The sequence below is a fragment of the Polyodon spathula genome, chromosome 31 (assembly GCF_017654505.1).
Source record: "Polyodon spathula isolate WHYD16114869_AA chromosome 31, ASM1765450v1, whole genome shotgun sequence".
NCBI lineage: Eukaryota > Metazoa > Chordata > Actinopteri > Acipenseriformes > Polyodontidae > Polyodon > Polyodon spathula.
Genome location: NC_054564.1, coordinates 7511786 through 7537762, shown reverse-complemented (window position 1 = coordinate 7537762; position 25977 = coordinate 7511786). Strand labels below are relative to the sequence as shown.

Sequence of the window (25977 nt, the reverse complement as noted above, 5' to 3'; positions counted from 1 at the left end):
AGAGACCAATTGATTTTAATTATTTCAATTACATTTCGAATCAATAAAAGAGAGAGGAAAAAAAAAAAAAAACAGCTGGTTCATTTAAAATGATAGAATCTGCAATCATTTTTAATTGTGCGCGTTTTATTTTGCGGGTTGTGCAATGACTGTATCGGGTCGAAGAGCGTTAAGTATAAAAGACTACATCTCCCATGATGCGGTGCGGAAGGTGGGGGGGGGGTGATGGCAGTGCTCTGCAGGTTAGGTTTGAGCTGATTGTATATGCTGGCCGTGCGTGGGGGTGCAGGGTCTGGTCTATTTCTCATGTTTGCTGTGGTGTTGAACAGGCGATCGGGGATGGGAATCTCATCACAGGAGTGTGCAAAGTGAACAAGAAATCACTGCTAAGGTTATTACAATCTTGGGAGAAAATACAAGGCATGCAATGATTATTGTTATTTTATGAAGATCATCAATCGCTTCTGAGTGACACAATTAAACAAAGGCATACCGAAAACTTTGGTAAAAGAAAGGTTCTCTTTGTAAACATTTTTAAACAAAGCCGTGGGGCGACTTTTTCCCCCCTCCACGTTTTCGGCAAAGGTACTTTAGTTTTGAGAAGCTGAATTCAATGTCGTTTTCTTTATACAGCGTGCAGAATTTTGGAGCGACGTTTTTTTTTTCTGCTGTCTACAAATTAATTGGAAACGGGTCGTTTTTTTCCCCCTATATTTTTGAGAAGGCGATACTTTTGAACGCGGCTTTTTGGGGAGAATTACATCTATAAACTCGACAAGCTTTCTGTTTGGAAAAAAGGGGAGAACTTAATAACCCGTTGTCTGCTTTTGAAGACCTCGTTTCTGGAGATCGAGGATCTACAGTTTATTAGAGATTTTAATAACATTTGAAAGGATTTCAGTCGCTTGGGTTGAGTTAGGAAAAACAAAAACCGAGGCTAATCGATTCCAGGATCGCTCTTCAAAGGTAAGACCGTGTTTATCTTCTATCTATTATTATTATTATTATTATTATTATTATTATTATTATTATTATCTGTTAGATAATATACTTTCATTGTGAGCGTATCGTATTATTCACAAGCACCCTCATGATAACTAATGAGTAAAAGCAGCGCCGGTTGTTCCCCTCAGCGGTAAAGTTTGTTCCCAGTTTTCCCGTTGTCGGTGTAACTCCGGTTTTGTTTTGATCCCGGATTGTACAATGCCACACCGAGCTGTCGTTTGGTCGCATTTTGTCGTCTATTTCGAGATGGGTATTATTTTGTTGTCCTCGATTTGCTCAAACGCAAGGCGTTTGCTGAGTGAATGTGGACAGCCTGTGTAACCGAGCGCTTTGGCGAGGTTGCGAGGGGACAGCCTTTTCAGTGCGCATTAAAATGTTTTCTCTTTCTCTCTCTTGTTCAATACAAAATGTATCTTCTTAAACGGCCCGGTTCCGTTACAGTGTAAAGAAGTGCTAACAGGGTTCGGCGAACTTGTTTTTAAACGTAAGACTTTGCAAAATGTTACTGTTAACAAAATGTAAAATCTGCACGGAACCGTAACCGGGACGGTACTTTACCGAGCCTTGTGTGGGATCCGTGTTCTTAAAGAAGCGATTTAACTGGGGGCCGTGTGTTTGTTATGTATTAGGCAACAATCCTGGAAAAAACTAGTCATTTTTTTGGCTCGTAACAATCTTGAGTGAAATACGAGAGGCTGTTAGTTGAAAACAGCCGCTGTGTGTTTTTTTTTTTTTTTGGTTTTTTTTTTTTGCCCTCCTCTCTGAGATTACCAGCGACGCTGCGGTGTGGCCGTTTCTCCCCGGCGGCAGGTCAGTTACTTTCACACCTTCGTGTTTCGATGGACTGCAGGCAGCGAGGGGTCCGGGTTACACTCGCACACAATCGCGCTGTTACAGATTCAATCGGGGCTCTGTTTAGCCATGCAAACGAGCTGTGATGCTAGGTTAATTAAACTTGTTTTAAAAGCCAGGTGAATCCCACAATTTCACCCGTCCCACACACACACACACACACACCGGATATTTACTGTACATTTCGCCCTGTGCATGTTTACGGTAACATTATGCATCTGTTTACAAATGCGGGAATAGGATCAAACAGCTTTAACAAATGTAAACTGTCGAGGATTATAAAACTGAATTTATCAAGCGAGAGACAGGTGTCAGCTGCTTTGTAGGTCTAAAGTAACGGAAGCGTGAAACTGACTTTATGTAAAATATTCAAAAGCGGGCTTACACTTACAGAAAGTTCTGGGGTGGGGTGGGGTGAGGTGGGGGCACTGTTCCGTTCCGATGTGGCCGGTATCGATACATTAACACCCCCTCCGTAAAAATAAACCATTCTGAAAGAAATATAATACAGTACTGCTTTCCTGCCTGTCCCTGGAATTCTTAATGTGTAGTTTGTATAGATTTAAAAATAAAATTAACTATGCCCATCTGAATGCTGGAGGGTGTGGGTAAGGTAGTCGACGATTTGGGCTGCAAAAGTAAACCAGCTAAAGGTTTGTCAAGGATGTCCACGCAAATCTAGCTTCCTGGGTGTTAAATTCACCTGTAGAATATTTACCGTGGGCTGTCTGACTTCTCTTTTGTAGCCAGCCCGACCCTGCTTGAGCAAATTTGTTGTCTTTTGAAATGCTAAATATTTCATTAGAAATGGGATTTCATATAGCTTAAAAAAACATGATCCAGGAGCAGAGCCCCTCCGGAGAGTCCTGTTTTAAAGGGGCTCTTGATGGCACGGACAGCCCCCTCTCCAAGAGACTGAGTTTATAGTTGAACTGGAGTCTCATACTGGAGGTTTGGAGTGTTACTAGGCACATGTGTTGACGCCCTCCTTACTGGGAACCAGTCCAGTAACATGACTAATGCTGCTGGTGACAAACTCACCGAGATCCTCCTCTCTCTCTCTCCCTCCCTCACCCCCTGACCCAGGATGCAGGATGCGTCACTATCAAGGGGTATCTGACAGTCAATGACAGACGTGTGTGTGTGTGTGTGTGTGTGTGTGTGTGTGCGCGTGCGCTTTGAATCCAAACCAATATTCGAAGCCAGTGCTTTTCACTTCCAAGCTGGTTTAAGCAAAGTAATTTGATGCTGGCACAAAATTGTGAATTCACAACCCAAACATTAAACATACTTTTTTTTAAAAATTGATCCTAGGTCTGGAGTTAAGAGCTCTCCCAGTGTAAGTATCTAGTGCATTCCGAGAATGCCTGTCACGAGAAATTTGAAATACATGACGTACTGCTGTCCATAAACCTTCTATAAGCATATAAATACAAAGCACTGCTAAATTTAGAAATACGACAAGATGCTCAAGTTCAACGAAAAATGAAGACATTTAGAGAAACCTTTTTAGTATTTCAGAATGTAGAATATGTTAGAGAAAGGTGAGATTCAATCATGTTTATCATTGAACTGGTTTCTTTTTTTAGTGTTTCTATATCAGCTTACCAGAAATGTAGTTTAGTACGGTATGCAAGAGATAGAATAATAAATAATTGAGGAAAACATTTAACCCTGGACATATGTCCCACAAATAATAATGATACAAACTTAATTGATTTTTTCAACAAAGGAGTGTGGAACAGGGTTTGAAATGTTCTGACGGGTTGGGTCTGCCCCTCCAAAATGTCAGTTCCCTCCTCGGGAGACGCGAGTCCCTCTGAAGTGGGTTTTTAAGAAGGAACTGTTTGAACAAACTGCTCGACTCTTCAAGAAGCTGTTCCCGAACAGGAGGGGCGAGCGAAAGAGCGTGCTGGGCTGAGCTGTACTGATGAGCAGAGAGATACCACCAGCATGAGAAACGAGTGGAGGCGCAGGCCTGCGCCAGGAACAAGCACTGCACTCAGGAATGTGACGCACCGATTCATCTGAGCTGTAATTAGAGGCCCCGTCAGGCTCTGTTCTTTCTTTTTATTACTGAACACAGGAAGAAAAGAAAAAAAAAAAAAAAAAACCTGTAATTATATCAAAAGGCTTTTTATATATAAATTTTAGATTAGTTGCCAAAAGTAGTTTTGCAGTTTACTTACAAGAATTGGCTACATGAGAAGTAATAAATACCCAGCCAAGAATATCTACGCTTTCAGATGCCTGTAGGTTGACCTGCAGCATGTAGAATTGAGGCTAGACCTGCCACATTTAGCACACACTTCAAAACTTTTTGGTCTGTAGCTGGAATCCCTGATGCGCTATAAAAGCTGCATCTCCCTATAGATTTGTCACAATGGCATATCGCGCTTTGTCAGAGGGAAGATGGGTGTTTGGTTGGCAGATGCTTCCCGTTACTAGAATTCTCTAATTACTACAAAAGTAATTTTCTGTACCGTAAGCTGTGGTCTCATTAAATCAAGGCTGTATGTGATTGCCCTTATAGCCGTAGACAGTGCTCTGTGTTTTTGTTCAATTGTGCCATTTCCCAGCCAGTGTGGTTCAGTACTGATAAAGAAATCCTATCTGTGGAGAGGCCCCTTTTTTAGGCTCTGGCAGATTAGTTCCGGCAACAGAGCCAGAATCTCCCCCTTTCGCTGTCTCTCCCCGTCTGTCCCTCCTGCCTCTAATCCTACAGATGTGAGCTAAGTGAGTTGAAAACCCTTCAGTTTCTAGTTGCTTTTGTGCAGAACGCTGGCTGATTACCATCCCGGACGCAGTAATGAAAGATAGAATTTTCTATGTCTTAAGTTTTTTAATGAGGATTTCCTGTGTGGCTTAGTTCTTCCACAAAAGCCAAACATGCTAAAAACTTCTGAATGGGGATCTGAGAACCAGCTAATTCAATACAGTCTAGTATAGAGAACACAGTGCTGTACTGAGGATCTGAGAGCCAGCTAATTCAATACAGTCTAGTATAGAGAACTCAGTGCTGTACTGAGGATCTGAGAGCCAGCTCATTTAAAATATATTTTTGAATGTGGAAACTTTACAAGTGCAGAGGAAAGGCTTTGTTAATGAGTGGTGATTTGTCCTGGGACCAGGCTGGAATGGAGGGTAATTAGCGCCTGTGATTTAGTGCAGACTGGAATTTTAAGAGCCTCGTTCTGATTTGTCCCGTCAGCTACCCCAGCGTGGTGTATATTAGATTTTATACATGCCAAGAAATAAACTCTCTAATTGAGAGGGGGTATAAACCTCTGTATTTCACATGCGTGTTTCTGATAGCCAAAGGTTTACTATCTGAATAACGTTTAAATGACGGAATGATTTAGCAAGCTAGTGTGACCCCTGTAGCTGCTTGATGACTGTTTATCAGTTAATCCTACTTCCCCTGCTTCTTGCAAGGTTTGAAAGAGAAAGGAGAACAAAAAATTGCAGAGAAACCATGGAATGTTTTATTCTTACACTTTTGTTCCTTTTTAAAAATTCCGGAACAGGTGGCAAGCCCAGATGTTTTTTCCAGATCTTGCCACGTTCCTCACGTGGCACCTGGAGAATGCGTAGAAGCTTCCAGCTTGGGGAGTTTAGCTGGGAGATGGGAAGGTTTTTTTTTTTTTTTTTTTCCCCATGGATCAGGTTCCGGCTGTGACTTCTCCTGTGTGTTCATATCCCATGCTCGTTGTCACTGAGTCCTGTGGTCGTTTTGCTGGTTTGTTTAATTAGCATTGAGATAGCTGTAATTGGTCACACATTGTTATCTCCTTACCGCACAGTGACCCAAAAGGAGTGGCGTGCTTTAGTGGTGACACACGCACACTCACACAGAGCTGGTTCACTTTATTAGTCAGCTAGTTATCAATTATACCATATTGAAGAAAAAGAAAGACGCTTTAGTCATGGCAGCAAATTTGCATCTGTTTCACTGCTGCATTAGCGGCTGTTCCTCTGGGGGGCTGATTTTAATTCATTATGCATTTGTGGCCATTTATAAATGAGCAGCAATAACAATAAATTATATGCTTTTTAGATGGTGCTCAGTTGCAATCCTACATAACTAATGGCTGCAAACTGATATGAGTTTTAATAAAGTGCTACTGTTTTTGCAAGCTCCTTTTGAGTGGTTTTAAGAGTATCTCCTTGCTGTTTGATGGCTTGTTTCTGTGAGCGCAGATTGGCTGAGCTAAATGAGCGCAGATACCCTAGGGTTTGGGTGGTGCATGTAAACGAGGTGTTCCTGGCTGTGATGCTACGTACCCAGCTCCCTTCTCGCTTCAGTGTGATTCTCTCGCTCGCTGACTCAGAGATGCAGTCATTTGAAATATTTATATATTGACTGGGGCAGCTGGCATTGCAGTCTTGTTTGCCAGGTTAGTGAGTCAGGACCAGCCCTCTCCTCAAACCGTTCCACAAGGCAGCTGTGTAGTGGTGGTAGCAACCAGACTGTGTGGAACATTCTTAACAAAACACACGCAGACCACCCCCATCTCGACAGCTCATTACCTCCACCTTTTCCAGCAGGACGGCCCTCCTCTGTCAACACTTCTGAGTTTCTTGTGCCTTGTTTTCCATGCACCCCTCAACTGCATTTCCAGGTTCATTTAGCAAAATAAATGTATTTATTTTTGGACCTTTTCCCAACACTCTGATTGCATGGAGTCTTCTGGAAACGAGGAAACGAGGTAGAGCATCACTAACCAAACTGTCTTCGTTTCTCAGACAGTTAATGATGTCTGGATGAGTTTTTATTGAGCCCTCAGTGACTGACTGGTTGCTCACACTTTGTCCTGGAGGCCTCCCTCAGGGGGCTGTGGGTTTAAAACGCACACCTGCGTGGCTTTGCCAAGATTCACCCCAGTACAGACTGAGACGAAGCAGCTGTGGTGAAACATGCTGCTCTCGTTATTGTAGCCCGTTGTGATGGGTTTATTAGTCTGAGCTGTTTGCCAGGTAACGTGATTACGACCTTGCCCTTATTCCTGCCCGATCTTCAGTCCAATTTGAGGCAAAGCATTGCCCACCTTTTACCCTTTGCTGCTCTATAGCACATCATGTCCCCTAGATTGAGGGGGTGGTTATTCTCAAAGTATTCTCGTTAACCCTGTAATGCCCAGTTTTATGACACAATGCTTAGCCACCCCCCTCTCTTTCTTTTTTGAAATCCATCCGATGCTGTACAGTGGGCAGTTCTACTATTTCAGACGTACATTTCAGACACTTCAAACCTTTGTGGTCCTTTTATTCTGCGCCTGTCAGGCGCTTCAGGTCCAATTTATTTTCACTCGTGCTGTTTATTTTACACGCGCTGTTTAAAAGTAATTTTATTCACAGTAAAACAGGTTTAAAAGGCCCCACAACAGGACACTCAGTACTGCATCTCCAGCTCTGCCCCACCCCTTGTTCGCTGTATTTATCACATATCTCTTCATAGTCGTGCATACTGATCAATCCTCTTATGATCAATCGATTTATCACCAAACTCCTAATGCAATCCATTATTTTATTACTATAACATCTCCAAAAGCTCTGCAAATGTCCGTGATATTCTTTGAGCACTGGATGTGGAAGCAGCTATCTTCTTGTTTGTGTTCGTGTTATCTCTGTGGTGCAGGGGCTATGTGTATTGCTCAGATCCGCCCCTTTTTTTGGCTTCTGTCGGCCTCACTGGGCCATTGAAAGGTTTTCTCTGCTTTTTCCGGAAAAAAAAACGACTAGAGACCTGTGCTTGACTTCTTTTTGATGATGTTGGGCAGGGTCCAACATCGGACCGGCAAGGAAAAATTGCAATGTCGGACCTTTTTGACTGTGAGGTTGCTTAATTTCTGGAACTGCCTCTTTGGAGCAGAATATAAACTGAATCGTTTGAGCTAGAAACCAGGATATCCTGAAAACTTGCTGCAGTCTTTCTGTTACTTCTGATCAACTTTTAAAAACCGTCCCTCAGGACTTCTCAGAGTGCAGTTTTCTTAATGGAGCCAAGATAAACGACCCCACTTCTGCACGGTTCGTGTGAAGAAGCTATAACTTTCATCCCTGCAGTAAAGTTAGGGCTTGCAGCGTTTCCCGAGCTGTCCGATAATTCTAAACCAACGCTGGTTTTATGTTTCTCTTTATGGTGAATTAATTGCAGGGGACCTAGCGATTTTATAATCTGCCATATTTCTGCATGCTGCTCAGCTCTGTGCTGTAGGAGATCAGGCCTAGAGGGATTGGAAGATGGATCACACCTTGCAGAGAGGGCTGTGTAGGTGGCCAGTTACACGACGAGCTGTAGATATAGTGGCGACTCCCCTGTGTGAGGCGCACTTGCGTTTCGACCCTTTTCACTCCATCGGGTTGCGGCAAAATGGGCTATAGACTGACTAATAAATAAGTCTTCTGAACTGGCTTGCCCAAACTTTTTTTCTTGGACAATTTTTCTACATACTTTGAATCCAGATCATCTGATTATCTATGCTGCCATATGCTCTACGGTATGCATCTTTGTGTGGATGTCCAGTATGTTGTGGGATGCTGCCTGCTGTTGGTGCATGAACTTGTCTCTCTCTCTCTATAGTCTTTAGCTCTGCTCCTACTGTAAACGTGCATGCAATTATTTATTGATCAAGGACCTGGAAAGAGGGGTATTTCATTATGAACATTTAACCTGAAATTAAGAAGCGTTTTGCTCGAACGTTACTGTGTGTTGATCCTACTGAAGCTTAATAAGACTGCAGCTCAAACTGTTGGAAAGTCAGGGAAACTTTCTTACAGCTTTAACTGAGTCTATTGGCTGTTTTCACAGACCCTGATTCGTACTAATCTGGAGCAGCTGTACTTAATGTAACCTAAGCTAGTCCTGTATGATTACTTGTCTGAAGTTTTGGGTAGAGGCGGTCCAGATCTGCAAAGAACGGACTTTCTTGGAATTTGCAGACTCCCGCGGAATTCAGTCTTCCGCAGATTTGTCATTCTGCAGCTGCATTGTCATCATACTGACCAGAAACACACTGCTGAGGCCATCTGAGATGCATAACTTAGTACTTCAGTCTCCGTTTTGCTAAACGGGTGGTTTTTGTCTCCTTCAAAAAGTAGGCGCTAATTCAAATGAAAATGCTGCCCAACAAAAAATGTTTCTAAAGATTTTATTGACAAAGTTTAATATATTAAATGGGAAGTGCTTCAGTGACGTCAGAACCAGGAAGGGAATACACCGAGACAAAACGGATGAAGTGAAATGATGAGACACTTGCTTGCGCCAGTTTATTTAAAATAAAACGCTTTACACAGACAAAAGGCAGGACATGGCGCTTTATGCCAAAACAAATAGACACACAAACAAACAAACAAGCAGATTGACACACAAACAAACACGGTGAGTTTTAAATAAACAAGTATCGTGCTGGTCCCACCAGCACGCAATAGCAATTGATATCAAACTCTATTCCTCCTCCACTCTCTCCCGTTCCCTACTCACCTAACACCCAACCCCGAGTGAGTAAAACGTGCATCTATATACACTGTTGTGCTGGGATTCGATTACCAATTAATTATTCACTTGAATCCCAGCACATGAATTAATTATGTGCAACCTCGTGCTCACATATTAACCTGTTTAAATGCACGTGAAGTGATGTACAATTCTGTGCCTAAATACAATTATACATTTTTAAACACATGTGAAATACAGAGCTGTTTATAGCCGTTGTACCAATGCCTATACACCAACATTTAACACGCCACGTGCAACATATAACAGAAAAATAGACACAGGGGCGGGCACTTTGTCACAGTATGTTTACTTGATTTTTCATAAGCCATTATTATTAAAATGAACACTGAACACATGAGATGCTCTGCAGAGCCCTCTGCTGATTGAGCGATGAAGCCTGTGTTTCTGTATTCTCACACTCCTCTCTCTCTCCTGCATCAGTGTCGGGGTTTCTGATCGGAGGTCTGGACGACCCGGAGCTGATGCGATGAAGTGCCCCGCGGAACGTGCCCCACAGCAGTAGAACTAGCCGCCCGCCCCTACCCGTCTCGGGATGTTTCCCTGGAGCCTCCTTCTCTTCTGGGCCCTGTTGGCCCCAGCCAGTCGCACGCAGGCACGGCCATCCGTCAGTGATCAAGGTAAGCCTGATCCTTCCCCTAGCCTGAATCACAAAGCTAGAGGAGGGAACGATTCATCAAGCACACTCCTTGCCTGGGTGAGAGTTGTCTCTTAAGTGAGCGGTGTAGACATGGCTTTGGAGGGCTGGGTTCGAATTGATTTTGGCGTTGGTGGAAATTAGTGTCGCCTTGAGTTTAAAACATATGCCAATTGACTATACCTAGTGGGGCTATCTATTAGGCTGTATATTTCAAGGATTTCATGATCTCTGGAAAATTTACTTGTTGCCATATAGTATGTAGGTCCCAGTTAAAATTCTCCCTTTCTGATAGAATAGTTTAAATATACATATTTTTTCTCAAGCTAATACAGCAAACGTTTGTCTCGTTGCGTTTAGGAACCTGGCAGCTGGTTTAGTTTGCTTTCTGGTAAATGACTCATCACGTTGCGTAGAGCTGCGCGATTTCTTTAAAATGTCCCCCACGAAAAAGACACCAGCTGCATCAAAGATCGGAAATCGCAAGTTTCAACGTGAAGAGGCAAAAGTCCTGCTTTTTAATAAATATTATGCAAGCAACAACTGCTTGAGCCCGAGTAAAACAGAGTACCTCCTAAGACATAAATAACTGAGTCGACGCAATGAAAACGTGAAGCAGAGTGTTAATTGAGAAGTGCTGCAGAGCAGAGCGGTCGTTATCACGCTGTACATGCAGGTGATCAAGCCTCATTGTAGTTTGAGTCGCAGCGCAGTGGTGTGAAGTCTTGAAACTGCTCTGTCTCCTCGGTAGAGTTTTCAGTCTTGCATTCGTACAGGGTTTGTGAATTCTGAACCCGGAAACCTCTCGATCCTAACAGTAGAGAATGCCTCCCGTCTGGAAGTGTGTGATCGTTTCCACAGTCGGACCCTCTTGTAAAAAACCATCTGGGAGGTTTGGAAAAGGAAACGCTCCACACGGAGCATAAACAGAAGAGCATTATAAGAATTATTAGAACCACCCTGTAGGTAAATCCCTTTATGAATGAACACATTTTTAAAATAGGATGGGGGGGGGGGGGGGGGGGGGGGGGGGGGGGGGTGATCTTTAAATGAGCACCATCTGTATGAGAGACTAGTCTACCTGCGGTCATGTCGCTGCTCGCTTGTTGTTTTCTTTCTTTATCTAATGAAAAGGTGTCTGGTGTCCCGAGTAACGAGTTAATGGTGGGGAAGCGGTACCTTTTCTGCTTTTGAAACTGTGTTGGAGCTGTTTTAACACCCGGGGCTGTGTTGCACTTTGAGATCGTGTTTCTGGGAATGTCTTGGGTTTCTGTGCGGAATGGGGGGGGGGGGGGGTTAGTGTGTGTGTTTCATTCACAAAGTGGCAGGCTTGGATACAGTGTTGGGGAAGTAAAATGTAATCCATTAGTTACAAGTTACTTTTAACCAAATTGTAACTGCTTACAGCAACTTATATAAAAATATCACCAGGTACAGGGCTCTGTGTTAATGTGCATAGATAACTTTGTTTCTCTGTTGCTTTCACGGTTTCCTGCACTTGTCTTGCTGTTCAGTTCCCAGCTAACCAGAGTATGGTTTTCAGCAGAGTGCACAGTTGCACGGGGAGAGATTGAGAGAGCTGGAGTGTGGGCTGATGGGGGCGGGATGTTTTGTTCTTGGAAGTTTGCACTTCCTGTCTAGCCTGGGGGGGAGTGGGGGAGGGCTGTCAATCAAACAGAGCTGGGAGAACAACACTGACGCTAATCTGAAGATCGGCTGTCACTGTCCCTCCCAGGGCAGAGATTTGATATTGTGGGTTCAGGGAGAAGATTGAGTGACACTGCTGGCTTCCGGTTGCTACGACGATGCCAAGTAAACTAAATTGGTTAATTTGCACACGGCAAGGCTCAAACATTGAATCCGATTTCGTTGACAGGTTTAAGTACAGACCACCCAATCGACCCTCATTCCGTGGGTCAGACCCAAAAACTGACATTAAAACCTGCGACCCACGACGGTCATGGGTACGACCCACAAAATAAAACCGATATGCAAGACCGCTTGCATGTGATTGAATGTGCAGTCCATTCCCTGATCGGTTCTTAATTCAAGGCAAATTGTATCGTTTTTAAATTAACCAACCTTGATTTCTTTGACTTTTTTTTTTATTGATTCGAAATGTCGCTTCATCCACAGCCGGTAGTCTGGACCAGCATTCCAGCTGATGAAACTTGGGACTTGTGGAGCAGTGTTTTCTCTTTTTGTAGCAAAACTGCAAAATTGTGTCCTTCTTTTTAAATTTTTTTATGGAGATGTTCTGAGATCTTCTGAGACTTTGGTGGACTGGTTGTAGTTAAAGGGGGAGAAACCAACACGTCTATACGGTGGGGTGGGGGTATTTAGGTATGCAAATGGTCTCAAGGGGAGAAGTTGTTAACAGACCCCCTGCCGACCCCCAGGGGCAGTGATTGATAGCCTTGCCTCCAAGGGAGGAGGTGGGAGCGTGAGGGGAGGATGCTTTCAAGCCCTCTGGGTCACAGTTCGGCTCCAGCAGCTGGTTTTTGGAAGGCAGACTTCCAGAGGGCCTCCGAAGGGGAGTTGGTGCACACGCTGTTCCTCCATGACCCTGTCTCTCCGGGACCGGAGCAGCTCAGACATGGGGCTCTCCATGTGCCTGAAGCCGTCTGGCCCAGATGGAGGTCCCCTGCTGTGAGGGGGTGAAAGGGGGTTTAGAACACAATTTTACCTTGTTAGCATTTTGCAAGACCCTTTCTTTTCTGTGTAGTTTTCCAGACTTGATTTTACTGTAGACTCTGTCAAGTACATTTTGAAGTTAAGTAGGCCCCTCTGGATGGCACAGCAGTGTGTGTGCCCCCTGTTCTGGTTTCGTCGTTCTGCATTCCTCCGCAGGGGTCGTTGACAGGTCTCCAGCAGCCCTGGCACTCTCCCACATTCCTGCCTGTCAACAGACCAGGACAGGGTTCAGTCTCCTGATTTTGTGAGGAGCTACAGCCTTGTCCAATCACTGTTCCACGGCGGGGAAAACTCCTTTCTGTAACTGGACAACGATCCTTGTATCGGGAACAACAGAGATAACAGAAACCAGCTTAATACTCAAACCAGATTGTTCGTCAACGACTGTGTTTCCTATAGTGTGACCCCAAGAAAGTGCGTCTGGAATAGAATGCAATACCAGACAAAGATTTCCTACAATTTCTGAATGGATGTGAAAAGTGTGGGCTGTGCATTTAGATTTTTGCGCCCCGAGTGGATTCGTGTCTGAGGGAAGGTGTCTCTACGTGAGATCTGTTGAAATGCGATGGTATTAGAATGGGATATTGCACTGATCTGCTTATCCTGGACAATGCTGCAACAAAGGAAGCCATCACCAAGATTTCCAGAGAACGGGCTGCATTATGCAAATCCCTAATTCCCTCTGACTTCCGAGACGGAGGGCGATACCAACCCAGCCCTCATGCATTCTAAATCTCTAATGCATTCTAAACCTTGAAGTTAAACTAAACCCACACTAGCTTGGCATGTTTTTTGCACAAGTTAGATCCACCGTATTGCGCCTCTAGGTTGAAAAGTATAGTTAGTGCATTGAAAAATGTTTGCCTGATTGCATTTCTGTTGGTCTGCTGAAACCTGGCAAATCTGAACAAACATCAGTAAAGGAGACGCATTTGTCCGTCTGAGCCAGGGCGTTTTTATTCAATTCATTCAAATGTTCAGTGTTAATGTTCCAGGTGGTTTTTATTGGGCAGTTCTGTCACAGTGTACACTTTCAGGACTTGCATTTAGTTGTGGTGAGTGTTTTTTTTTTCTTTTCATTCTATTTCAATCTGTATTTTTTGTCATTGCTTTTTAACTTTGTTGCACATCGCTGGCTTGAAGCTCGATAATAATTGACAGAAAGAGTTTTACTGTCTTTTTGTTCCCTTTTTAAAATGCCCTTGATCAGAATGGAACTTGCAGTTATCAAGTTTAATCATTTTGATGCATCGTAAATTTGCATATTTGGAATTAAATAAGACCTCATTTTAGAAATTTTTTATTGAAACTGACAGTTTATCTGTTAAATGTAAATTTTCAGCTTTTATATTTATGGCCATTTTGCTTTATTTTCTGTGTAAGACACTACAACTATGATGTTGTTATACTAGATCTGTCTTTCTGAAAATCACTGAGAGAGTATTTCTAGAACGAAGAACTGCACAGGGCAGTGCATGTAAATGCTGCTGAAAGAACTGTTAATGGAGACACTGTTTCTTAATGTCTGGGTGTCCTATCAGTAGCTTGCGATTTCAAACACAACACTTGGTTTTTATAGCATTTTATAGCCACCTTTTTATGGTGTACTTTGCTGTATTTACTGGCAGGTTTGTTTACAGAAGTCCTCCTCCTAAAATAATAAAGAAAAAAACTTGGGTTTGTGGTACAATATTAGCAGACTTTTAGAACATAAGTTTCCTCGCAAATTTAAACAAAAGAGAGATAAATATATATTCACCAGGGGGCTTTTTATTTTTGGTTTTGTTTATGTGGTGAAAGTGGATCCTGCCCTCAGGCCCCATTTCCTGTTGGGATTAAAAGGCCACTCAGGCATGTGTTCTCCAGGAAATACCTTCAGTAGGCCCAAGAGCGGTCTCCGTGGTTACCGGCTGTGGAACCTGCTGCCACAGGCCTCAAGCTCCTTTTGTTTTTTATTGTTCGTTGGCGCTCTTTGTTAGGGTGGCTGCTTGGCGAGAGAGACTGTGTGTGTGTGTGTGTGTGTGTGCGCTGAATGCTGGTTCACAATCACCCGTGAGGGTTTGTTTTTTTTCTTTCTTGGAGGGAAGGGGGTTAGTTGGTCCAGATTGTAGTCTGGCGTCGAGCTGTGTTTTGTCTCATTTTTGAATGGAAGTGTCAGTAAAGGGAGCCCTGGAAGCGGGCTGAATGGCAGGGTCTTAGGGTTAATCTGTAAGCTGTTCCTTCTTTGCTCTCTGTTTTTATTATTTTAATTGCCTTCACTTTTTCAACAAGGTTATAAGCTCTGTCTCTCACCCCTCCTCCCCATCTGAAAATAACTGGAGAGATGCCTCTCTCCTGCAAAGGCTGAGGCGTCTAATGTAAGTGGCTTCAGTCTGGGGCTTGACCATGTTTGTTGTTGTCTTGCCGAAACTGCATATCCAAACATGTCTGCATGGCCCCCTTCATATACAGTGGTATGGGTATTTACAGTTTTGGATTGTCCAGAACTCCTATACTATCATCAAATCTGAGTAAAACAGTTTGTGTTGTGGACAGACATTTAGACTGTTCCCCACTGACGGCCCGCTCTGGAGGTACTTTGGTAATACAGAATTAACGTGCGGAAACCCTGCACATCATGCGAGTTACAACAGAAGCGGAGAAGCGGTTTTATTTTGTTCAACTGAAAAGGCTTTTCTAAAAGGTTATGTTTTGTGGGTAATCGGGGGGGGGGGGGGGGGGTTGTCCAGTTTTCCATTGCCAAGGCGTGCTGTTTTAAATGGGTGGATTGTGGTGCCTCTGGTTGCATGCCCCGTTATACACGGTGAGGGGCAGGTCAAGCACCTCTGCAGACGCCCTGGGGAATTGGAGGGCATCACAGTGGACCCTCATTAACCCCCTGGAGCCACCCTACTGTTACAGCCCAGGGCTTCAAAGAGCAGGGGCTGGGAAAATCTGAAACCTTGGTTCACACAAGTGTCAGCCCTGCCAGGAATTGCCAGCTGGGAATGCCGACATCGATTAAAGTTTGCCAGCGAAAAGTGCTATAAACTGAGAATAAATCTGCCAGAGGACATTACTGGCTTCAGCCATGTGATGTTCAATACACACTCACTGCTTTTACCCTCTGCAAGTCAATAGCCCTGTCCTAGACTGGAGGGAGCACCCTCTCTCTTAGGGAGGACTGAGAGCACCCTTTCTCTTAGGGGGGTGAGGGAGCAGTTCAGTCGCCATGCCTCTAGCCTGCCTGGACTGGAGGGAGCACCCTTTCTCTTAGGGGTGAGGGAGGGAGCAGTTCAGTCGCCATGCCTCTAGCCTGCCTGGACTGGAGGGAGCACCCTTTCTCTTAGGGGTGAGGGAGGGAGCAGTTCTGTTTTTTAATTGGTTATTTATCAACATAACACCAATTTTGTGGTACGATATTCAGTTGACTATTTGGGTCTGTATTGGATCGATTTATTGATGTTAATCTAATTAATTTTGCTATAGTATTGGATTAGTCCACCTTCAAACCCAGATTTTACCTTTTATTGAACCCGGGTCTCCAAATGTGAAAGGCTCATGACTTGGCTGCTCCTCTTCCAAGCCCACTTACTTTCACACGTGTGTTTGGCTTATATTTGTGAGGTTGATCAACAACATGGTTGAACTTTTACAAAGAGGTATATTGTACTAGAGCGTCACGGGCTCCGAAGACTGTTGTATAGATTTTTTTGAACCCCCTCAAGTAAATCTGATCACATGTAACCCTCGTAAAAAAAATCATGATTCCCTTGCATAGGAAAGGCATTTGCAAACGTCGTTACTGCAGCTCTGTAATGACCTGTTGACCATACAAAGGGCTGCTTGGCAAGGCTGCCAGTGACTAACAGCCCTCCGGGGAGGTGAGGCAGTTCAGCTGGGAGAGAGAAACCAAAACATCCTCTCCGTGCTCGCCAGACGGGTCCTGTCAACAGGATGGATGCCACAGCAGATAAATCAGTTTAGCTGTCTGATCAAAGCGCCCCCTGATTTGATTGCAGTGAAGGGGGCGCAGGTGTCCCTGTAATACAGCTCCTGCCCCCACCCCAAATTCAATTTTTCCTGCCAACTCCGGGACCCTGGGTGCAGGCAAGGTCTAAACTCCACCGCAGTTCAATTTCTGAAATTGCAGTGCAAGAAACGATGGTGGCTTTCTGATCTAGGATGTTGAGAGTAGAGGGTGAGGGGGTTGAATGGTCATCCAATTTGTAACCGTTGTGAGGATTTGTCTGCAGCAGCTACTTCTATAGCTTACTCGGCAGGGGAGCAAGAACTTTCCTGCAATTCATTTCTTTCCATGTATTTGCTTCTACATGTGTGTACTTGTGGATGTATTTTGCATACGTCTTTTCAGTCTGTATATTTGTTTTATTTGTATGTGTGTTTGTGTGGTTTTGTGTGGAATCGGTTGTGCGTTGAGATTCTAGCTCAGAATTAAAAGAAGCTAAATGCCCTTATTTCCCATAAAGTCTCCAATTCTAAACAGTCGCCAATTACTGTATTTTTTATTATAATGATATTCCAATATGAGCGATGCCCATCCCAGAACGATTAGCAGCATCTCTTTGGCGATGAGAAACCACTAGGAAGTCTGTTCTCTTTCTGATTTTAACAAAACCATGTTAGAGGAATAAGAAATCTGTTCTACAGTTCTTCGGAGATTTTGACTGTGGCTCTGCAGAATCCCTTTTTTAAAAAAAATTCCATTCATAGCTTGTCTGATTTTTTTAGGATCAGATTGCTGGCTTGTCTGATTTCAGACCTTGTGTTGATTTTTCCAATTGTTGAGGCAGCTAAAATTGGTTCTCTAACTAGACCTGAGCTGTTTGTTGGATTATTGACTTCTTCCGGAGTCCCAAAGGGAGGAATCCAAAGGAACTGTGTGGGGCTTCCATAGAACATCAAGCTAGAGAAGATCTGATGTTTGGGGAAAAGTTCACAGAACCTACCAATCCAGTGCACTGGACTCTTCTAAAGCTGGACCTGCAAGAAGAGCAGCATCTAAAGACAGAAGTCTATAAGCCTAGGCAAATGAGGAATCCCCCTCCAGACATGACTGGAGAACATTGTCCGGTCTCCAACGAGCATTCCTTCTAAACCACCTCTTCCATGTATTTCATCAATCTAAAGCCATGGTGATGGGACTCCTGGGTCTGTCTCTTCTGTCGTCTTCTTTCTCTCCGTGTCTGTCCTGTGAGACAAGTCTCTTCAGAGGCTCTGGTGTCCTGTTTTGTTTTTCAGGGTCTAATGAGCACCCATGGATCCTGTAGTTAAAGGTTGTACAGTGGCGTTTTTTTTTTTGGCTGGGTTTTGTGATACTTGTTTGCTTAAGAAGCATTCTGGAATCTGAGACTACTTTTTTAGTAGTTGCAAGAGTTGAGAGAATGACAAATGAAGGGATTGGTTTGATCCTACACTGTCATGGACAAGCCACAAGCTGGATCTTTTTATGGATGTTTTACAGCACTGGGCAATCCTGGTGCCGTAAAATACCCTTTGAAAAAAATCCAGTCGTGGCTTGTCCAGACAGGGTTTAAATTGATTAAGTCAATCTAGATAGAATACTTTTTTGGGCGTCACATTCTTTTGTTCATCTTGGTTTGTGTGTTAATTTAGTTTTAAGTTATGGACTTCCTGAGAATTGATTTGTCGTTTTGAATTGAGTTGAATTCCGGCTTCCACCACCCAGCTGGCCAAAAAAAAAAACAATTGCATGTGTTTTTATTATTATTTTTGACTCAGTCCCGCTGGATGCGCGAGTGGAGACGTACGTGGTGCGCCCCGGAGAGTCCTTGGAACTACGCTGCAACATGCGGGACGACATGACCAGTGTGAACTGGACCAAGGACCGCGTGGCCCTGCTGGGAGGAGACCACGTCCACATCATGCCCGGCCAGCTGGAGATCCAGAGCACGGAGCTCGGCGACTCGGGGCTCTACTCCTGCGAAGGCATCGGACCCCTGGGCAGCGAGACCACTTACTTCTCTGTCAATGTCTCAGGTACGCTGGGGGGGGGCAACCCAACTTTATCATGGGATCAGCACAACCCCATTCATTCCTAAAGCCTGTTCCTCTCCCTTCTGGGACTCCTGGGTTCAGTTCTTTTTTTTTTTTTTTTGCATCTGTCACCCCCCCATGAAAACCTTCATTTCATGTACTGACATCTGGGTTCATTTGTAATGTATGTAAACTCTTTGACCTCCAACCTAATATGACTGCCGTCATGTGATCTTTATAGACTGATGGATACCAAACAAGCTATTTTCCACTTTTATTGACTGTAGATTTGTATTGTCCAAGAAACTAAGTAAACCTTTCTCAAACCATCTGCAGTCCAGATTTGTAGAGCTAGTACGAAGTCCAGGGTTCTGTTGACTTGACTTGTAAGGGGTTCTCTCTTGCTAGGACATCTGGGTTCACGCCCCTGCCCATGAAAGAGTCTCTGGTCTCTTCTCATCTCATCATTTGAATAAAATGCCAGTCATTTTCTCCAGGCATGTTTACATTAAACGGACAAACCTACAGACTTAAGATGTGGAGCGGCCTACAGAAAGTAGTACATGGGAGACAAGATATTTCATTGTCGTAACCCCTCCCTAATATTTGGGGCTATGCGACTCACTAGCTGTGTTTGGGGGGGCTCTGAACTTCAGCATTCTTGGTCTGCCCCGTCACAAGGGAGATATTCTGCTTGTCAGCCATCTCGTTCTCCACAGACATGTTCAGTCCTGCTTAATATCAGATCTCTTGCTGTGAAACCTGGGATACGCAGTCCTAGGGGACCTGGCTGGGAAGGCTGTTCAGCTGCTCTCTTTGACTGTTTGTAGTAATGTGTGAATCTACAAACAGCTTGCTGCAGTGTTTTAAGATGCTGGTTGTAATGTTCATATTTCCAAAGGCACGTAAACGTTGAGGAAAAAAATGTATATGTGCGATGGAGAATTTAAATTTAATCTTCACTGGGAATCGGTAGATCCTAGTGGATTTGATCTTTAGTGTGCTTGACAGTATTCCCAGCGTTCCCAGGCTTTTAAGAAAGGCAGGGAAGTGATCCGATTGGTTAAGGGGTTTCGTAGGTTTTGGATGTGTGTGTGTGTGTTTTCAAGCTTGCAGGTTGTCTCAATGAAAATTCAAGACCCCCTCGCCAAAATGTAATGCAGCTTTGCGTTGGTATTGAGTCATGTGTTTTATTGTGAATTGGACCAACCAAGGTACTCCTGCCTGCTTGGCTGAATGTTGAAGGCTGGATCTTTGTAAACCTGCTCGTGTGGTTCTGGTGAAAGTGAGCGTTTGATTGGTGGTCCGGCTCTGCTCCCTGAGGACGAGTCCCATGCTGAGCTGTGTGTGCCTGGTCCCTGCTGCTGGACGCTAACCCGCTCCTTCCTCTTCTCTTTCAGCTGACGCTCATCCTTCCTCGGAGGACGAGGAGGATGATGACTCTTCCTCGGAGGAGAAGGAAGGGTCCAGCAGCCAGAAGCAGATCCGTAAGTGCGCTTCAGATTTTAACCAGTGATGCCCAATTTCTCACCCACTGAATATAACAACAGCTACTTCTCTTACTGCATTGGAGACCCATGATTCGGGGGGGGGGGTTTACTGGCTGACCAAGAGTCAACTTGAAAATCCCTCCCATGCTGGGGTCACTAGTGTTTTTTTGTTTGTTTTTTTAAATCTCTCTCTCCATCTCCCTCTCCCTCTCTCTCTCCCTCCTCAGCGGTGCTCCCGTTCTGGGCTATGCCCGACAAGATGGAAAAGAAGCTCCACGCGGTGCCGGCTGCCAAGACGGTGAAGTTCCGATGCCCAGCGAAGGGGAGCCCAACCCCCAGCCTCCGCTGGTTGAAGAACGGCAAGGAGTTTAAACCTGACCACCGCATCGGAGGCTACAAGGTACGCCTCTCCCCCACTGCCTTGTGCGATCCAGGACATCGCCAAGGTTTTCAAAACCATTACGACTTCTCACAAGCTGCCTGATCACTGGTGTCCCACTGTCATGAAGTACGTGGTGACGATGCCGTTTTCTACATCGATGCAGATCGATCACACTTTCTTTCCTCTAGTCGGTTAGCTTAACACCGGCTGTGAGCTGCCGAGAGAGTAACAGGGCTGCTGCTAACATGGTCTGACCCAGAATTACTGAGAGGGAGAAGCGTGTCTCGAGCCAAATGTTTCTTAATGAGAAATGTTTGACACCTTTTGCAATGCTGGGACTTGAGAGGTGAAACCAAACGCCTCAAAGGACGGATTATTGTTGAACAATACAAGTGCCCTGGAGGAGAGATTTCTCTGCCGCCTTCCTGTTACACTGATACGTGGTTCTCGAATGCACAGCTCAGCCCACTGCTCGCATTGCAAGTTAAGGTCATGTTTACAGGCTGTATTCTCGCATTCTCCTCTAGCAAATATTTCAGCTGGATTCCGAGATATCTGGCCTAATACCTGCCTAAGGTTTCATCTTTATGACTTGTTTTCTTTTCTATGAGGTGCTACACCTATAAAGGGACCAGATAACAGGGGATTGCTGATGCAGACCTAAGGATGGTGGCCTCATAGAGGTATCAGAAGGAGTTAGAGCTGAATGAACCAAGAATGCTGCTCCAGCTAATAGGGGTGGTTTTAGGTTGGCTCACTTTCTACTTGAGGAGAAAAAAAGAAAAGAAACATGAGAATCTGTTTGTTTTATTTAGGGCTTCTTGATTATCAGTTTAACCCAGAAGTCCTCTTTTCCACCCTCCGCTCTATTGAGGCCACTTTGGGGTTTTTTAAAAAGTCACCAGGATGAGATGGGTGAAACAGAACATAATACACAGAAGCAAGAATAGTTAAGATATCTTCAGGATATCTTCAAGTCCCTGGTCCTGCTAGATCTCTGAGCGCTGTCTCTGTCTCCACAGGTGCGGGAGCACACCTGGAGCATCATCCTGGACTCGGTGGTGCCCTCAGACAAGGGCAACTACACCTGCCTGGTGGAGAACAAGTATGGGAGCATCAACCACACATACCAGCTCGACGTAGTGGGTGAGTGGCAAGCGGGGCGGGCGGGCGGGCGGGCGAGCGGGGTGGGAACGCACTGGGAATCGGGGGCAAAATGTAACGTCGTCCTGCCTCCTGCTGACGTCTTGTTGCTTCTGTTTTGATTTGTTGTGCAAGTGAAATCAAATCACCAACTGAAAATCTTGGAAGATTGTCGAAACAGGCAAACCTCGCAGATAAGTTTACAAAACTGAAAGCATGGACGAATGTGCTTTGCTTCCAACAATCCTGACAGTTCCTTGGAGCTTTTAGAGAATTTTCAAGCGCAGAGAAACCTGCTCATCCCGGGTGTGGATTCTGTATTTACGCTTGATATTATTTTTAAACTTTTTTAAAGATTTAAACCTGATCCAGATTACAGTATTTTAATAGAATTTCAAAAAGAATTACAAAACACAGAATCTGAAGAATACACATCTACACCCTGCCCTCCTGTCCTGAAGGAATGAGCCTTTTAAAATGTAATAGATTACCGTATCTTCAAATGCATTAGCTACAGTATATTCTTGATGAGGTCTTATTTATAGCTAATGTAAGCGTTTGAGTGCATCCAAGGTCTTGCTTGCTTTGTGTATTGATTTTTTCCGCGATGTCTTTCTCTGCTCCATGGACACAAAGCTAATATTTAATAGTTTTTCAGGTGTACACAAGTAGCAGCCAATATGTACATTAATAAGTCATGCGTACGACTTAATCTTAATGTAACCTGCAGAGACAGCTGGCAGTGTTGCAGTGGAGTCATGTGCATAAGGTTGCAGTTGCACTGGTAGTCTGATGTCATTTCTGACCGGGTATGATTCTGCACTTCAATCACAGCCCTTGCCCCTGGTCTGACCCGAAGGCGTAGTCTGGTTATGAACTTGTTTAAATCATTATGGATTTTTACCATGCTTTTTCTGAGGGATTGCTTCATTTAGTGGTCTAGTCTGTAATAAGAAACCATTTATTTCTTAAACGTGGCTTCTCCTAATCTGTAGACTCTTTGCAATTTCTGTTTTGTACTTTTTCATTTTGCAAACGTCTTGCTTCTATGTATAGTGCTTCATAACGCTATAGTTGGGTTCTAGTTCTGTGGTTCTAATGTAATTATGGGGCGAGTGGAACACCCATGCTTCCTTATAACTTCTGCAGTGTAAAGGGGGAGACTTGTCTCTGCAAAGTTCCTGTTTGCCAGAGCTGAACAAAACCATCCCTAACTTCAGCGAGACTTCTGAGGGAAAAGAAAAACCCTTTCAAAGAGACAGTCTGCTCCGTGAATGCCTTCAAAGAACAACAGCTTGGCTGGGAACTATTAATCAAGACCAATCTTCACCCTCCCCGCCCCTCAATGTAAATACGGGGAAAAAGAATGATTTTGAAGACTGGGTGGGGTCTCTAAGCCTTTGGATTATTTGGGAATCTGACAGGAAGCCCCCCCCCCCCCTTCTCATCAATTGCAGTTTATAATTTAATTCCGTGTGTGGGGGGGGGGGGAGACTTCAAGTCTTTACCCACGCTCCAGAGCAAAGGAGACCTTTTTTTTCTGTCATTGAGTCTGAAGGAGCTGTTAATGTATTTTCTTTCAAATTCTGTTTTTTTTTTTCGCTTTCACCTGTTTTTAATTGCTTTGCTGCTTCCAGTTTTATTTTGGTAGTGAATTCATTAAACAAGAGAAAAAGAATCCGTCAGGCAGGAAAAAGCCTCGTTCGCATGGAGCAAGGGAGGGCAAAAGAAACTTCTTTCAATGGGAAGTCCTGGTTTTTGGGAGAGGAATGATGACAAAAAATGTCCTAAACATTTTCTCATTTTTATTTTGTGTATAAAAAGAAATCTGATCTCCGCTTTTCTGTTTTTGGTGTCTTTGACCTTTCTTCTGGGCTGACAGTCTTTTTAACCCCTCAATCTGATTTCTCAAACCAGGAGAGGGAGGGAGAGCAGGACTAATTGCACAAGCTGTCAGACCAGGCTGAAAAACAGCCATTATCCTGAGTAATTGTAGCATTTTCTTGGCAAAGAGAAACGGCAGCGAGCACAGAGGTTTGGACAGGCCTCTCGTTTAGGAGCGCAGCTTGTGGGGGAATCGTTTGGGTTTGAGATCAGACTCTCCCCTGGATTGAGGTCAACATTGGGGAAGAAGGGCTACGGAAACAGTGAGGGTTAGAAGCATGTCCTGAACAACTTCTCGATTTTTAAGGTTCTCTGTTGCTGGGCGGATGTGTGAGTGGGGGGGGGGGTTGGGGGGGTCAAGTTTAACCCCCGGAAAAGAGCTGAAGGATTAAGTGACTGGGGTCACTTCAAGGGTAGGACGCTTCAAGGATGTAAATCAGTTTTAATATCTGTTTTGCTTTCTGAGCTGTAACATAATGTCCTGTTGGTTTTATTATACCAGTGAGACTTTACAGTGAGTTCCTACACAGCTACTGTAGTACAGCCAAGGTCTTTAACTTCATTCTCAAGAAGGGGTACCAAACCTCAAATTGAAAAAGCCCCACTCTAACTCGTGCCTGTCCTGTCTGTCTCTTGTGCTCCAGAGCGCTCTCCACACAGGCCCATTCTTCAGGCCGGCCTCCCCGCTAACAGGACCGCCGTGCTGGGCAGCGATGTGGAGTTCAACTGCAAGGTGTACAGCGACCCCCAGCCCCACATCCAGTGGCTGAAGCACATGCAGATCAACGGCAGTCGATTGGGGCCGGATGGGAATCCCTTTGTCCAGGTTCTCAAGGTATTGTCTTCAACAGCAAGCCCCCCCCCCCGCACCCCTGGGGGGGCCATTTCCAGCAGTGCAACCGATATGCATGCTACACATTGGGACACGAGTACTCTCACATGGCTGTGGATCGTGCACGTGGTAATTTTGCATGACACTTTGCAATCACTCTGGACATTTGTTTTACCTTTTTCATGGAAGCACTTTGTCCATGACTTACAGTAAAGCGCAGGCACTAGTTATGGCAACAACAATTGACTTGCAGTAAGACTCTGTGTGGGGATTGTATTGCCTACCCTCACTCAGACCCTTTACTTACTAAATAGTCTGGTATATCTGAATAGATCATTTAAAAATACGCTGAGGATTTTAATTAGCAAGACCTCTCGCATGTAGAACAGTCCCCGAAATGCTCTCCTTCTTCCAGGAAAGCAGCACAGCTGGGGACGGGGAGTTTGTTGTCGGATAACTTCACTCGTACTACTTGCTCACTAAATATCTTGCAATCCCTGAATAGAAAATCGTCTTAAAATATTCTAAGGATTTTAATAAGCCACCAGTCAAGTTCAGTGGTACCCCAAATATGATTCATGTAGATAAGTAAGGGTTCTGAGTGAGGAAAAACGGCCAATGCAATCCCCGCCCCTAGTCTTGATGCAGGTTTTTTGTGGCAGTACTGTACATACATGACACTACATACATGACACTGTACATACATGAATCCACATCGTCCTCAAAACAGCATGTGTTCTGCAGTAATGTGTTAATATTTCACCCTGTCTAGAAACCAACCTTCATGTATTGGGACAGATTGTGGACGGATGGGGTCTGTTGCCCCTTTTACCCCACTGTGACCTCTTGTCTGCTCTCCTAAATACCCTGGTATCCCCAACCTAGATAATTGCCCCATCTTCAGATAAATGCAAAAGATAACGAGCCAGACTGACTGACTGGGCTGTAAATGGGCACACTAGTTAAAACAACTGGCCTTCTCGCCCCCACGTCTTGACATCGCTTTCAAATTGTGATGTCACTAACTTCCCATTGGCTCCCTACAGTACCTAACTATCCAATTTCCTGAACCCTGAGAGCTAGCCGATTGGCTAGATTACTGTTGCTTCTTATTGGCTCGATGTAAGATAATGCTTTGTCAGGGTCTTGTCTGGTTGCTTGATAACCGTGGCCAGGCTGAGATGACGTGCTTTGAAGAGTGTTTTTTTTTTTTTTTTTCACCATTCTTTTTCACCATTGTCTCACTGGTTTTGTTTCCAGCACTCTGGGATTAATAGCTCGGACGCTGAAGTTCTCACCCTGTACAATGTCACCGAGGAGGAGAGTGGAGAGTATATTTGTAAAGTGTCCAATTATATAGGAGAAGCCAACCAGTCTGCGTGGCTAACGGTCACCAGGCCCGAGGCAAGAGGTAACGTCCAGAGACACCTGCTCCACTCGACCTACTGCTGACCGAACGATCAAAGAAACGACCAGCTGTTTCTCTCTCCTCCCTCCTGCGTTTTTGTGTTTCTTCCCGGTGTTTGACACCCATGGAAAATCCTC

General features: G+C 44.4%; 1 protein-coding gene across 6 annotated transcripts in view; it reads left to right on the top strand.

The window, feature by feature from the left end:
* The first annotated feature begins 259 nt into the window (after positions 1-259).
* Positions 260-25977, top strand: part of LOC121303070 (fibroblast growth factor receptor 1-like) — a 39290-nt gene continuing 13572 nt past the window's right edge. For 2 of the 6 annotated variants that reach the window (XM_041233480.1, XM_041233477.1), the window contains exons 1-8: positions 260-966; positions 9797-9993; positions 18447-18704; positions 20102-20188; positions 20419-20591; positions 21596-21719; positions 24245-24435; positions 25693-25843. In XM_041233480.1, the coding sequence (XP_041089414.1) occupies positions 9909-9993; positions 18447-18704; positions 20102-20188; positions 20419-20591; positions 21596-21719; positions 24245-24435; positions 25693-25843 (1069 nt within the window). In that variant the 5' untranslated portion in view covers positions 260-966; positions 9797-9908. Of the gene's footprint in view, positions 967-1754; positions 1816-9796; positions 9994-18446; positions 18705-20101; positions 20189-20418; positions 20592-21595; positions 21720-24244; positions 24436-25692; positions 25844-25977 lie in introns of those variants that run through there. The other 4 variants (XM_041233482.1, XM_041233481.1, XM_041233479.1 and 1 more) reach the window with 3 other exon arrangements.